This window comes from Rhipicephalus microplus, chromosome X (assembly GCF_043290135.1).
Source record: "Rhipicephalus microplus isolate Deutch F79 chromosome X, USDA_Rmic, whole genome shotgun sequence".
In the NCBI taxonomy this organism is placed as follows: Eukaryota; Metazoa; Arthropoda; class Arachnida; order Ixodida; family Ixodidae; genus Rhipicephalus; species Rhipicephalus microplus.
Genome location: NC_134710.1, coordinates 52,523,981 through 52,539,548, shown reverse-complemented (window position 1 = coordinate 52,539,548; position 15,568 = coordinate 52,523,981). Strand labels below are relative to the sequence as shown.

At 43.4% G+C, this 15,568-nt stretch overlaps 1 protein-coding gene across 5 annotated transcripts in view; it reads right to left on the bottom strand.

Annotated features, from left to right (window-relative positions):
- Positions 1 to 15,568, bottom strand: part of LOC119176041 (uncharacterized) — a 170,643-nt gene that overhangs the window by 92,759 nt on the left and 62,316 nt on the right. For all 5 annotated transcript variants that reach the window (XM_075881086.1, XM_075881088.1, XM_037427153.2 and 2 more), the window contains one exon: positions 9,891 to 10,193. In XM_075881086.1, the coding sequence (XP_075737201.1) occupies positions 9,891 to 10,193 (303 nt within the window). The remainder of the gene's footprint in view (positions 1 to 9,890; positions 10,194 to 15,568) is intronic.

Sequence of the window (15,568 nt, the reverse complement as noted above, 5' to 3'; positions counted from 1 at the left end):
ACGACTTTTGGGCAGCGATGAACGTGTCCCATCGTGGCCTCCATCACAAGACCTTTCAGAAGCACCTGAAGAAATTCAGGGAACCGCAGACACAATGCATAGAAAATTTCTATGCAGAATCTGCTTCTGCTGTAAAAGCCACTTACAAAGAAATGGATCAATATTTCACCAGGGATATAACAGTTTGTTATGATGGAACATGGCACAAGCGTGGGCACACATCCCATATTGGAGTCGGGGCAATTATCGAATAACATACGGGCCTTATCTTGGACGCCGTTGTTCTGTCTAATCAGTGCCTTGGTTACCAAGTAGGGCCAAAGTCTGGAGACACAGACTATGCATGCTGGCTGGAGAATCATGTGTGCCAGAAAAACACCGACTCTAAATCAGGGAGAATGGAGGTTGAGGCAGCTATCATCCTCTTTTCACGCTCACTGTCGAAGCACAACCTCCGTTACACAACGCTCGTGTCTGATGGAGATAGTGCCACCTTCTCTGCCCTGTACAAGAAAATGTTTATGGACTGGTCCCCATTTCAAAAGAGGAATGCCTGAACCACGTTCAGAAGAGGATGGGGACTGCACTTCGCAACCTTGTGCAGAAAAGTGACAAGGCTTTGGGAGGGAAGGGCAGGCTGACAAAGGCCCTCATCGACAAGTTGACAGATTATTATGGCTGGGCCCTACGGAACAATTCCGATGATGTGGCTGCAATGCGGCAAGCAGTGATGACATCGTACCACCATGTGACGTCGACGGATGAGGAGCCGCACCACGACTTGTGCCCAGGGGGTGCAGATTCCTGGTGTCGTCACAATGCCAGCAACATTACCGGTGTTCCACCTCCGAAGCATTCGTACAAGCTGCCACGCTATGTTGCAGATGCACTTCTACCCATTTATGAGAGGCTCTCAGAGGCTTCTCTTCTGCAACGCTGCCTGGGAGCAAAGACGCAGAATGCATCAGAGTCCTTTCACTCTTTGCTGTGGTCCCTCATGCCCAAAGAGCAGCATGCGTCACTGATTGCTGTGGAGACAGCACTGCATGATGCAGTGCTAAGATACAATGCTGGCTGCTACAGGGCCACCCAAGAGCTAGCTTCATCAGTGGGGCTAACACCTGGCCACCTGGCCATTCAACGGGCAGCCGAGAAAGATTTTCTGCGCTTGAAAAAGGCTAAGAAGCGATCCCTAGAGAAGATGGAAAGGCGGCAAAGAAAGAGTGCCAAAGGACACCTCCAGTTACGCTGCAGGTTCATTTTAGAACTGCCTATGTGCTCAAAACTTTCAAACGTCGTTTTCTCAAAATGACTTTTTTGGCTAGTGAGGCTGCTTATTCCAGCCATATCTCTGGAACCACTCATTGGATTTCCATAAGTCTTTTTTTATTATTTACATGAATAAATTTCTGAGGGGGTGACAAGCCCATTTTTTCAATATATTGTGTGTGTTATTATATTTAATCAAAATTTGATTGATAATATCCTAATCACGAACACAAAGTTTGATGGTCTGCTAAAACTTTTCAGCACAGAAATTCAAAAAAAGGGCTCTGTTACCCCCTGGAGTATCAATCTGGGAATCATCATAGTTAATTTCACAGTTCCAGCACCTTTTGAAAGTTCTCCAGGCCTGGAATAAGAGAACCACGTGCACTACCCTGATATTCTGCTGTAACTTGAAAACCAGTGAACATAACTTGATGAAATTTTGTAGTTCTTCTAATGCTTTTGCTATATGTCTATCCTGAAAATTTCATTAAGATATCTCAATAAACAAAAAAGTTGGTATCCGATGGTAGCTTCCCCCCTTAAGCAAAATATTCAAATCGCAACTAAGACCATACCAAAAACAGAAGGACTAGAAAGCACAGACAGTAAGCTCCTACATATGTGGGAGGCAAAAAAGAGCCTAGAAAAACGGTGGAAAACACAAAAACACAACAAACACCTTAACAAAAGGATAGCCACCCTCAGTAAAGATATTGAGAAGTACGCGGAGCAAGTATGCAGACAACAATGGGAGGAAAAGTGTGATGCGATGGAAAAACAAATAAGTCTCTCTAAAACATGGAACCTGTTAAGATGTCTGATAGACTCGGAAGCGAGCAAGACAGCACAACAACAAAACTTTATTAGACTTGTCCGCAAATACAAAGGCACGGAGGAAGAACTGATTGAAGAAATCAGACAGAGATACATTGGGGATACAACGAAAGAGCAATTAAGCTCGTACAAAGGTAAAGAAAATGGTTCCCTAGACCGACCCATATTAGAGGCCGAGGTACGATCGGAACTAATGAAACTGAGCACAACATCAGCCCCGGGCCCGATGGGATCACGAATAAAACGCTCAGAAACTTAGACCACAAATCTATCACAGCCCTCACCGAATATATGAACAAGTGTTGGGAAAAAGGTAAGATACCCAAGCAATGGAAAACGGCAACAATCATAATGATTCCCAAACCAGGCAAGAAACTAGATCTTGATAATCTTAGGCCTATTTCCCTGACATCCTGCATAGGAAAGTTATTAGAGCACGTCATCCTAACTCGCCTGTCAAATTATATGGAAGACAACGAGCTCTTTCCTCATACGATGGTAGGCTTCAGAGCGAAATTGTCTACACAGGACATTATGCTTAAAATTAAACACCAAATAATTGATTCGGGTCTCAATACACACGACACAAAGGTAATAGTTGGCCTAGATCTTAAAAAGGCATTCGATAATACATCACATAAAGCTATACTTGCCAATCTTCAAGCGTTAGGGGTAGGAAAAAGAGTATACGATTATATAAAAGACTTTTTAACTGACCGGACTGCAAGAATATTACTAGGCGAAGCAGAATCCAAAGAGTTTAGTCTGGGCAGCAGAGGTATGCCGCAAGGCTCAGTCCTATCCCCCTTTCTTTTTAACGTGGCCATGATAGGTCTCCCTACCAGACTGGAGGAAATTCCAGGACTCCACCATAGCCTCTATACAGATGACATTACCTTATGGGTAGCAGAGGGTAGTGACGGATACATAGAAGAAACTTTACAAACAGCAGTGAATGTTGTAGAAGAATATGCCATCCATACAGGATTACAATGTTCACCGGAAAAATCGGAACTTCTCTTCTATAGCCCGACATGTAGGGGTCGGAAAAGCATCCAAGAAAAACTAAACATTAAAGTCTTTGTTGGAAAAGCGCAAATACCTACGGTCGAAAGCATAAGAATTCTGGGACTCCGAATCAGCTCAAACGGGCACAACGGAGAGGCGATTAGAATACTTGAAACCAGTGCGCTGCAAACTATGCGTCTACTTAAACGAATTGCAAACCGGCACTATGGTATGAAGGAAAATAATATGATAGGACTGGTACAGGCTTTTGTCATCAGTCGTATTGTATATGTGATTCCGTACCTCAGACTGCAAGTGGCCGAGAGAGAAAAGATTGACAGAATCATTAGACAAGTTTTCAAACAGGCGATCGGACTTCCAATTACTACCTCTAATGATAAATTACTTCAATTAGGGCTTCACAACACATCAGAAGAGCTTATAGAAGCTCAAAGAATCGCACAATATGAAAGACTAACGCAGAGTAAAACAGGTAGAGCCATACTAGAGGAACTGGGTATAAACTACGCAAATCAATTTGGCGCCAAAAAGGGTATCCCGTATGAAATCAGGAAATGTTTAGTAATCTTACCGATTCCAAAAAACATGCACCCCGAACATCACAAAGCAAGGAGAGCTGAAAGAGCGAAAAATATACATAACAACGTAAAAGATTTACCGGAAACAACATACGTAGACACGGCCAAATACAAAGGAAATGACAACATGACTATAGCAGTAGTGGACTACAAAGGAAATCATAAGGTCAGCGGCTCGGTGAGAACGAGCTTTGCAGAAGAGGCGGAGGAAGCAGCTATTGCAATGGCCATAGCATCCACCTCGACTTCACTCATTGTTAGCGACTCGCAGACGGCTGTGAGAAACTTTGCACGAGGGCGACTATCCCAAATAGCTTTAAGAATATTGGTTGGATACAAAGACCAACGAACAATAGAAATAGTCTAGGCACCCGCTCACTCCTCCTTGCCCGGCAATGAGGCTGCACACCAGACAGCTCGAGGACTTACAGACCGAGCCTCTGGATTGCCCTGGTCGAACGGGGAGGACGATGAGAGATTTGAGCGGATGACCACTTAGAGATATTACGCAGTATTACAGGTTAAGCAGGAAAATTTATCCTCCCGCACACTCGTCATTGAACAAAGGACAGGCGGTGGCGTGGCGCCTACTCCAGACCCACACGTTTCCTAGTCCGGTAACAATGAACCGCTGCGTGCCGGAACTTCATTCGGACAAGTGTAAATTTTGCCACAACAGGGCGGACTTGAGCCACATTTTATGGGCATGCCCGCAGGCCCCCATGAGAGGCGAATTTCCAGACGGGAGTGGATGGGATGCCGCGCTCCTCAGCTCTGACTTTCAATTACAAGCACGCTTAATACGGCAGGCCGAAGACGCCGCCAGGGCCCATGGGATCATGGCCGTCGTCTAGGTTTGGTCCTCCCTTCTCCTCTCGCACCTGAAAGGGGAAGAGGACCTTTCTGCTAATTAAATAAAGTTTGTTCATCATCATCACCATCTCCTAGCAAGCAGGACAACGGCCGCGGTGCGGCGACTGATTACAAGCCTATGCTTTCAGTGCCCAGAGAGGCTCCGCCGAAGGAGCAACGAAGCGCACGATAGGAGAGAAGAGTCAAGTACAAAGCTGAGTTTGTAGGCACTAGTGTGGGCAATAGAAATGTTTCACATCTTTGTGTACGGAACGCAGTTTGTTGTGCAAACTGATCACAAACCATTACAATAACTAGCTAAGGCTAAACACCTGAACAGCAGAGTACTGAGCTGGAGTCTGGCATTACAAGAGTATTCTTATGTTATAACATATTAGAGGCTCAGATAATTCAGGTGCCGATTTCGTGAGTAGAATGTAACCTAAGCTTTCACGGAAGTGTATTGCAACTGGTTTACAGTTTGTCTACAATGTGTATTTCTGAACCACGTGGTTTAGTCACCAGAAGAAAACAGTCATCGTGCCATGCCTGACTACATTTTTTTTTCTTGTTTTTATGTGTGAGGGTGTGTGATCATTTATTGTGGACATATATCACATCTATTCACTGGTGCGGTGCAGTGGTCTTGTGCGGACACGTGGTGATTGCGACTAAGACGTGGCTAGAAAGTTTTTTATTAGAAAAAAAAAAATTTTTACGAAGAAGGGGCATGTGCGATGAGTGAAGTGGCCGTGCGTGATCGTGAAGATAGAATTGTGTTTGAAGTGCGCGCCACAGAGACAGTCGAAGAAGACGACGCAGGAAAGAAATCAGGGCAGGTAGTGGGGTGAAGAAGAAGGAGGGAGGCAGATGTGGCTGGAAGGAAGAAGCAAGATTGAAGAACCAGGGCGTGGGAGCAGTGACCCATCGGGCTGCGGACTCGAGGTCTCAGCAGGCTCACACCTGGGGCCATACCAGCCGTCCTTGCAGTTCGGGCCTGGCATGGGCGAAACGTCACCAGGACATTTCCGCCAGACGAGTCCGGCACCTACGGCAGCGAGCGCCAGCCAGCGTTCGAGATAGGCATGGCAAACGCCATGCGTGCTCCGGGTCAACGACCTCTGCAGTGAGCCGCGTTCTTGGCCGCGGCTGTTATTGGACTTACCAGGCTACCCAAGCGTCGGCCGTCTCTTCCCAGCATTGAGTTTGCCGCCGGGACTTGACCACCGCCCTCCTCTCCGGTGAACTCTTTCTGTTTTTATGCCCTTGTGACTCTCACACCAGCATTCCAAGCACGTTATATTTTTGCCCTTACTTTATTTATTATTAGACCTTTCATGTCTTTAGTAAGTAAATTTTTTTGTGTGACTGCATAAACGGCCTCGTTACTGCCCGATGACGATTGAGTCATCGCAGGTTTCCGCACAGAAACACGAGCGTCTCGTCTAGAGCTTTGTCTCTATACAGCTCGTTACAGTGCCCATCTGACGTGTAACAGAGCATTGCCCTCACTGTAATATTACCGTGGACCGATGTCAGCACGCGAACTTGCTTCGCCCCCATCTTGACAGTTGTGGTGCCAGGCATGTCGAAGTAAAGAGGCGTCTGATCGGCATTCCCAATTTGCCCAAGCAGGTAGCCGTTGTTGTGCCGCAAGTTTAGGACGAACCTCTGAAAACTGAAGATTTTCATCGTACTCCTCTGGAAACTTTTCGCATATGCCCGTTCGCCTTTGGAGGGAAAAGCCTTCCCTCTTCATAAAGTTAGTTAGCCAGCACCTGCTCACTTTAAACTGGTTCTGCATTAGCTCTTTTTCTAAGGCTAACTGCATAGCCCGCACTTGGAGCAGTTCTGTCGTCACAAGACGCTGTGCCGCTTCAGTACACGTACGAAGGGCCGCACATGGGAAACACATAGGCAGAAATGGCCAACGCGCCATGCCGACGCACATAGGGGGTGGCCATTTTGAAAATGCCGATGGCAAGAGAATGACCATATTCATTTTTTTTTTTCTTACTGGATTCTAACACGCATGCGATTTATGAACTCGCTTAACCGGAAAAAAGGTGCACGTTAGATTCGAGTAATTACGGTATATTTCACAGACGAAAATCAGTGTAAACTTCAAAAAGAAAATAATCGAAAAAATGGCTGGTTGTCAAAAAATGTGCTATGATCTATATAATTACAATACTAGTATCTGTAGCAGAAATGAAATCAAACCGGTAAAGCTGAGCCCCACATTTCAGGAATAACCACAGCCGCATATAACATAAATGCTGCCAAATGAGCAGTATACTGGAATCATTATGAGAGATGTAATAATGCTCACTTTAACATTTCACTGAAATATTCTGAAAGTCTAGCAGAAAAAAAAAACACTACCAAATCAGCTATAATACTTAATATGCCACTTCTCACACAAATGAGATCAGAGCCAATCCAACAATGATGCCACTAGCAGCCTACAGGGTGATAGCATAGATTATTTTCAACCCATTCAAAATAATAACCGAGGATAAAGGGACTTGGCAGAATCGCTTAGCAGGATCGCTTAGACACGTTAGAATGACTTCCAGAGGAAGGCCTGTATGGTGTTAAAAAGCAGTCAACAAGCTCCAATTTTTTATTTTTTTTTTTTTCACAGCCCCCAAACAAGCTTGCGCATCTTTCGTACGAAAGACCAACCTACTTCCACGTGCAGTGACGTCAACTCGGCGTTCGGAAATGTGACGCCGCCCGCAGCTCGTCAATTTGTCTAAGCCAGGTTTTAACAAACGGTAATGAAGCCAATGTCGCCAATCACAGAGCAGCCAATCTTCCAATGATCACCGAAGTGATGATAGAAAAAGCAGATGCTTTGGCACTTCAAATGGGTCACACGGACTTCAGCTGCAGAAATGGCTGGTTCGAGCGGTTTTTTAAGAAAACAAACGTGTCATCGAAGCCTATTAACGCCGAAAGTGGCATTGTCGACGAACAGGCTGCAGACGTATAGCGCAACCTACGCCTTGCCGCGCTACGAAAAGGGTACGCGGACGAAAACATTTGTAATCGCGACAAAGCTGCTCTTTTTTATAAGATGTTGCCTAACCGCACTTACATACCAAAAGGCGAAGCATGCTCAGGCGCCAAGCAATGCAAAGACAGGATTATCATTCTTTTTGGTGCCATCGCTACCGGCGATGAAAAGCTGCCCTTCCTCATCAATGGCAAGTCGCTGAATCCCAAGTGTTTTCGAAATGCACGGCTCCCGATGGATGTGACCAACCGCGCAAATAAAACAGCCTGAATGATGGCGGCGCTTTTCGAAGAGCATGTCTGTGCGCTTGACCGAAAGATGGCTAAGGACTGTCGGAAAGTGTTGTTTGCTGTGGATAACCCCGGTCACTGATAAATCGACAACTTGGCGGCTGTTACGCTGGAGTTCTTGCTTCCAAGCATGACGTCCGTTCTCCAGCCTATGGATCACGCAGTCATTGAGATGGCCTGGAAATATTATAGGACAATCCTGCTGCACTATATTCTGCTGCCATACGACAATGGGAAGAAGTACGAGATCAATCTGCTGTATGCAGTCAATCTGATGGCCGAAGCCTGGCGTCAACTCCGCCCGCTGGAGATTGCCTGCTGCATCGCTATGCAAGGTTTTCTCGAGCCCCGGCATCGATCAAAGAAGACATTGGTGCAGAATTCAGCGGCTATGATGAGCTGTGCAGTGAAGTACACAAGGCAACTGGCTACATGAGCGATACTGAAGATGGCGAGATTGCCTATGAGGAGTACGCGCTCGACGAGGCGGACGTCCCCGTTACCGGTATGCTGTCGCAAGTGAATATCGTTGAAATGGCCATGAAAAACGCAAATGATCACGCAGAAGAGGGCGAGCCCCGAGAAGTGCCTACGACGACAGAAACATTTAACATGCTGCACTTGTTCCGCAACAAGGTTGAATGCAGCGATGGCGACCAACGACTCATGCGATGTGTTGAGCAACTAGAAAACGCCTTTCTCGAACCAAACGCGAAACAGGCAAGCATCACGCAGTTTTTTGGTCCTCGATAATGAATTCTTTTTCCCTGCAAATTCTTGTGCCTTTACTACAGTAGCTCTCTCGTGCAGAGGGGCTTTTCCCGACAACACTGGCGTTATTTTGCAGTGACCTGGGCAAACATTTCTGGGCGTTTTGCTTAACTCGAAATACCGCTTATCTCGCAATTTTTTCCGGATTTGACGGCTTCCAGTTAAAAAGGGATTACTGTACTAAAAGATAAAAAAATGCAAACATAAAACATTTTCACAAAATTACTGGAGGCATATATCACACAAAAATAGCAGTAATATTATTGAGCTATAAATACCTGACAAAAGCACTTTTGTTTACTATGTGAACCAAATATGGTACTGAAATGAGAAATGATTGCCTCAGAATAAATTTTCTGACAAACAACATTCAGATGACAAACTATCAAATTCAGATAGCACCGATGTCACCAAAATAATTATTGCTCCAATGTATTGTGGTAATTCACTTTTTTCAATGCAAGAAATCAGGTCGATTCAAATTCATTTGAGATGGGTGTTAAAATGGTTGAGACAGTTGGTGTGGAATGATTCAATATCAGGTGGGTGCTTCATTGTAAGGATACTCCGAACTAACTGCAAAATTAGCATACCAAGTGCGAGAATATTGATGATGAATGCAGTCACTCACTATTTTATTATTATTTTTCTTTACTGGCACAAGGCTGTAAGCACGTTCGAATAATTGGGCATTAAAAACTAACTTCACCTTCAGAGAAAACTTTGCTCGTTTTTACAATGCCTGCCATATAGAAAATTTACACAGCAAACTGCATTCTTTTGATAAAAATTATTGGAAGAAAAAATATTGCACAATACATACAAGAACACATGATTTGATGCAGCCTGGCACGATCCAGTTTGCTATCAATGAAGCTGTTCAACGACCACTGGTCACTTTTAGTGATAGAGATAAGTGGCGTTTCAAGCCATTCAACTTTTGTTGGCCCGATCAACTACTTCAGAGCATGGTAGATGCAGCTTTCTCAATTTCAGTTTGAGCGCAGCAGGATTCACCTGTGAAGATAATTGGTGCACAAATAACATCACTAAACTTGGATAAAGCACTGGCCTTTTGTTCATCCAGTTCCTGCACTGTTTCATATGCAGTAAGGTACACCGAGAAATCCGTATCAGCATTAAAGGACACACACCTGTCGGCCTACTGGGCACACATCCCACTAACACTGTACATGTCATTACAGTGTTAGCCCCACCCAACATAAACAAAGGAAAACATACCTCGCCATCGCCCTGCTGCCTCTCTCCTTTGAGACAATCCCCATCATCATCTTCCTCATCAAGACCATCCTCCAGCTCATCTTCCAGGCCACATGTGCTATTGTTAATGCCGCTATCATCATCTAGGTCAGCCCTGTGTAATCGTGGATGCAATTCAATTTCTTCATCAAAGTCCTCTCGATCGGAGCCAGGTTCCATGCAGCCTGGACTGTCTAACGAGCCAGCAGTGACGCCATGACCACCTTCCACATCGGTGCCAGTGCCGGCCTTAGTAGAGACGGTACTTGAGACTTCTCCATCCTCCTGGACAGCAGCAGATAAACATGTCATGAAGCTCTACACAGGCAAAAAAAATGAGCTTGTGGGCAGCATTAAAGAGCCCCATAACCAACTTTGAAAACTTTCTAAAATTTTATGTAGACGCACATATTAGGTCAAGACAATGAGTTTAGAATGCCGTAATGATAAATGCGGCATGCTTTAGCGCTACAAGCTCTGGGTGCCCTGTAAATTCCAAGAAACAGTCTTTTCTCCTATCTGGGCCTTTTGGCATTCCTCAGATCCACAAGAATCAGCAGAGATGACACATTACCTAATCATCATTAGCTACCTACAACAGGCAAAAAAGCGTTCCACACTTGCCGTAATGACAACAGGCACCACTGACTGACCTTCCCACACTTAAATGCACATATATACCCTATAAAGTGGTTGAAGGGATGATTGCCACCGTAGACAGATGGTAGATCATTTGATGCGTTATTCGGAAGACGCAGGTTCAACGCCTGCTGGGGCCAAGTTATCTTTCGTCAACTTTTCTTTGTTCACATTTACATTACCTCCAACAATATCCCCTATACTTTCCATCGCATTACTGTCCATCCTTATGAATTTTTACCAATGTTCATCATCGATAATGATTGCGAGGATTAACGTCCCAAAACCACCTTATGAGTATGAGAGACAATGTAATGGAGGGCTCCGAAATTTTGACCACCTGGGGTTCTTTAACGTGCACTTAAATCTGAGCACACCGGCATACAGCATTATCGCCTCCATCGAAAATGCAGCCGCCGCAGCCAAGACTCGATCCCCCGACTTGCGGGTCAGCAGCCTAGTACCTTAGCCACTAGACCACTGCGGCGGGGCCGAATGTTCATCATTAGCCTGACTACGAATGAGGAATTATATAGACCCTAACACACTATGTATGAAACCATGCCAAGATGGTGCAGACACTTCAAAACAATGTCACCTGTCTTTTCTGCTTGTAGATTTTCCACTTTATCAAGAGCTTTCTCACTGAAAGAGCCACATTTCTGTTATAATAAAAAGTATTTTGCTAAAAAATATCATTTTTCTAATTAGGATCTTTTTACCTCGCAGGGCACTACAAATTTGATCAAGAAAAATGTTACAGGAAGTAGTTTAAAAATGCTTCCTGCGTCACATGTTTATCGATGCAGCCATTGAAACACACACACAAACCCCTCCCACACTATTCTCACTTACATTTACACCCCAATTCTCATTGAGTGCGGGCAACAGATGAGTCAAAAAGCTCTCAGCTACCCGTTGTGTCGTTAAATGAAGCTACACTGTGAGGTGCTATATCCAATGAGCCCTCAAAAAAAAAAAAAAAAAGAAACAGTGATGGTGCAAGTGTCATCCACCTGCTCCAAACCACTGGTATGTTAGTAGAAACAAATCCATCAACAATTGCTCAACAAGTGATAGTTTTAAAGGAGCCCTGACAGCAAGAGATTTGTTTGTGATATTTTCAGTATTTATTTATAGATTTATTTATAATACCCTCAAGGTATAAATAAATTTTAGAGGGAGCTGAGTGTACTTAACAAGAAAAGAAAGAGAAAGAAAGTATAACAGTAAAGTTACAGAATTAAAAAATTTTTATAAAGGACATTAGAGAACATGTTGCAGTAGGCTTGATAGGACATTTTTAAATGCAGTTGTATCAGTTATATCTGTTACGAAGGCAGGTAAATGGTTTCGATCTCCTGCTGTCTTAGGAACAAATGAGTTAGAGGCTGCAGTAGTAGACAAATATGGTATGATAACCTTATGATGGTGATGATAACTGTGCGAGCAAAATGTAGTTGGGTGTTCAAACAAGGAAGTAAGTGCAGGTTATGGTAGTAAATTTTGTGAAAAATACAAATGCACGATTGCTTTCTACGGGTTGCTAGAGAAGGAAGATTAAGAGCAGTTCTCATATTTGTGACACTAGCACGGCAATTATAATTACATGCAATAAAGCGAGCAGAGCGATGCTGGTTACAGACAGATGAGGCGTATTCTAGCTGACGGGAGACGTTGGTAGTATAAAACAAAAGTTTTAGAGACGGTGGGGCAAGATAGGATTTTCTTTTATGTAGCCTAATATTTGATTCACTTTAGCTATTATGTAATGAACATAATGTTTCCATAATAGGTTACTACAAATGTGAACGCCAAGGTAGCGATAAGAAGCAGTCGGTTCCAATGAAATATTGTTCAGATAGTCGGACAGAGGAGTGATACCGCGCCAGATTACATGCATGTTCTTGCACTTGGCAACATTTATCTCCATGTGCCACATGTGGCACCACTATGCTACGATATCAAGATCATTTTGTAATCACATCACTTCTTCATTACTGGTTATTTTTCGGTACATAACACAGTCGTATGCAAATAAACAAGCATTCTGAAGAAATGTTAGTAAGCAAGTCATATTAATACACATAAAAAATAACGGAGGGCCAAGGACAGACCCTTGGGTTACACTGGAACCAACTGGGGCCAATGAAAAGTCAAAACCATTGGCTGTAGCGTACTGCACACAGACAAAGAAATTCTCGAATCCAAAGAGTATTTGAGGGTAAATATTAGAAGCATTTAGTTTATGCAACAGTAATGAGTGACTAACTTTACTGAAAGCTTTGGCAAAATCTAAAAAATACAACCTACAAAAAACCAGAGTAAAAATATACATGCAAGTTGTTTGTGAAAGTGATTAGTTGGGTCTCACAGAAGAAGGATTTTCGAAGTCATGTAGCGAGGTCGAGAAAAAGCTGTTATCCTATCGATTATTGACAAAAGATCCGTGAAGATAACATGCTCAAAAATTTTACATAGAATTGAAGTAAATGAAATAGGTCGAGAGTCAAAACCAATTGAATCTATGGGCAGATAGCTGAACCATGAAAAGTTTGATATTTCATTCGTTTTTGCAGATGAGATGATTCAACGAAGGTACCATTCAATACCTGGGCAGTAAGAGATCTCTGCACGGAGTCACCAGATGGATACGAAAGCGTTAATTGGTGGTCACTGTCGCTTTCAAGCACATTTCAAAAGCCTTCCGGGTTAGTTTTAGGCATGTTTGGAAGAGTGCTATTAGAGAATAAGAATTGACTACATTTCCAAGCAGAAATGTAGGAGGAAGCAACCGTTTTGTACGATAACTAATCAGACACTTTTCGAGAAAGTTTTGCCCTTCAAAATGATCGTTTCTATTTGTTAGAAAGTCTGCTTAGATGCATAGCTATTGTACCAGGGTGCTTTACTGTTGGAGGATATACAACAAATAGGTACGTATTTCTGAACTAGTTTTGAAACAGTAGATTTAGAGATATTCCAATGGCTCTGCACTGAGTGCTCCAATACACCAGGTGAAAAAGCATCAAGGAATAATTTAAGTTATTCATTGATAGCATCGTAATTAGCCTTCCCATGATCTTTGATAGTTTTCAACCCTTAGTATGTTTTTGAATTCGTTATAGTAAGCCAAGATGTCGCGGTCACTCAATACACATATATACCCATGAGAAATGACCGCCATCAAAGACCTTCAATGCTTTTCTGGTTACGAAAACTCCTCCATATTGCTACGGGAAGAGCTTGCCGTGTTGCCACAGTAGCCCGCACAGTGGCGCAAGTAGTGCGAGGGGGAGAAGCGGGAAGAGCGCTCCGTAAGGAGAAATCTGCAGAATCGGAGTTCAGTTTTTCTCACTTTTCTGCATACAATTATCACGGTTGTGATAATTGTATGCAAGGACAGTGATAGTGTACAAGAGTGACGGTGCCCATGATATGCTGTAGCCGCTCTGACTACAGATGTACGAGCGAAAGCGTGTTTTTAGTTGCCTATATTGAGACGGTGACAAGATGGATGAATGGGAAGTCGCAAAAGCATGACAGGAGGCTGTTGATTTACCTTTGATTCTTAAAGACGTACCAACACAAAATTTCACATATGAGATTGCCTGCAGAATCAATACCCGTGAATATGCATATTTAATCTGCAAAATATCAACAGCTAATACAGCTTGGAAGGTATTTTAAATTCTGAAGTTTGGCGAGCAATGGACTACATGCCACTCTCAAATGGGACCATTGGGGATCACCTACTTCCTTCATGTTTCCCACCACTGATAGGCGGCAGGGGAGTAAAGTTAGCTTTTATAAACTGGAAAACCAAAAATGCAGAGCTCTCCTTTTTTTCTAATGCGGCAGTCTATCAATGGATAGGTGGTCTGATTTTAAATGGCACGAGCAGCACAGGCTGTGACACATCATTTTGCGAGTTGGTGGGTTTACAAGACTTGTGCAGTGTCAAAAGTCCAAGTAAATATAGTGTGCCTAAATAAATACGCTTGTGCTCTACTGCCCGAGGTAAGGAACCCCGCTGGGACAACATATGAAGCGAATATTGCTGCGCCCAATAAGACTGGATCCACAGCAGCTTTGATATCCTAAATAAAGTATGTGAAAGTAAGTTTTTCACGTGTGTATGCAACCGTCACATTGTATGTCAGGTGAAGAATTAGTGGTAGTTGAATTATTACGGTTTGAAGCAAGATAAACCATTGCCTTAAACCAGCACTGCATTCAGCCAAAAGCAGAGCACATTCATGGATGGCCCCACGTTAACCACGACTCTAGTGGTGGCTGATGTCCCTGCATGAAACTAGGGGCGTAGTTTCATGACCAGGAAAGCACTGAAGGACTCAGCTGCCACAATAACGCAGTAGATAGAGCATAGGACGCGATATTCAAAGGTCGCAGCTTCGGTCTCTTCCAATGACAAGTTAGCTTTTTATCCACTTTTCTTTCTGCACCTTTATACTACAATTACTATCAATAACATCTCAGATACTTTCCATAACATCAGCGTCTATTAGTGTCACACTTAATTCATACTGCATAAAAGCAGCACCACAGAAAGTAAGAATAAAATGTGTACTTCACAACTTAGTGATTTCATATTTATACCGCCTAAGCCTAATACAGATAGAGGTGCACATGTTTATCGTATATTGCCAACTCTCAGTCGGTTTGTTGTTTTTTTTTATTAAAACGACCTTCCCAAGTACGGAGGTTGACCTATACGTGGAATCGTTAGGTAATCTTATCTGAGGGGCCGGACAAATAGCAGTGAATCATTGAATTATCAACGTATTTTCAAGCAGCATTTGAAACCTCTGATAGAGGGCTAACAATGCTCTATAAAAAAATTAAGAATTTGACTTCCGATAAGCCCTGCAGTTTTGTTTATATACAATAGAAATTAATTGACAGATCAGAGGAATTCCACGGAAAAACAAGTAGCGCCGTGTCAGCTGGCAACACTTCGCAGGCAACCAAAAGCAAATGGCCAGTCACATGCACCCACA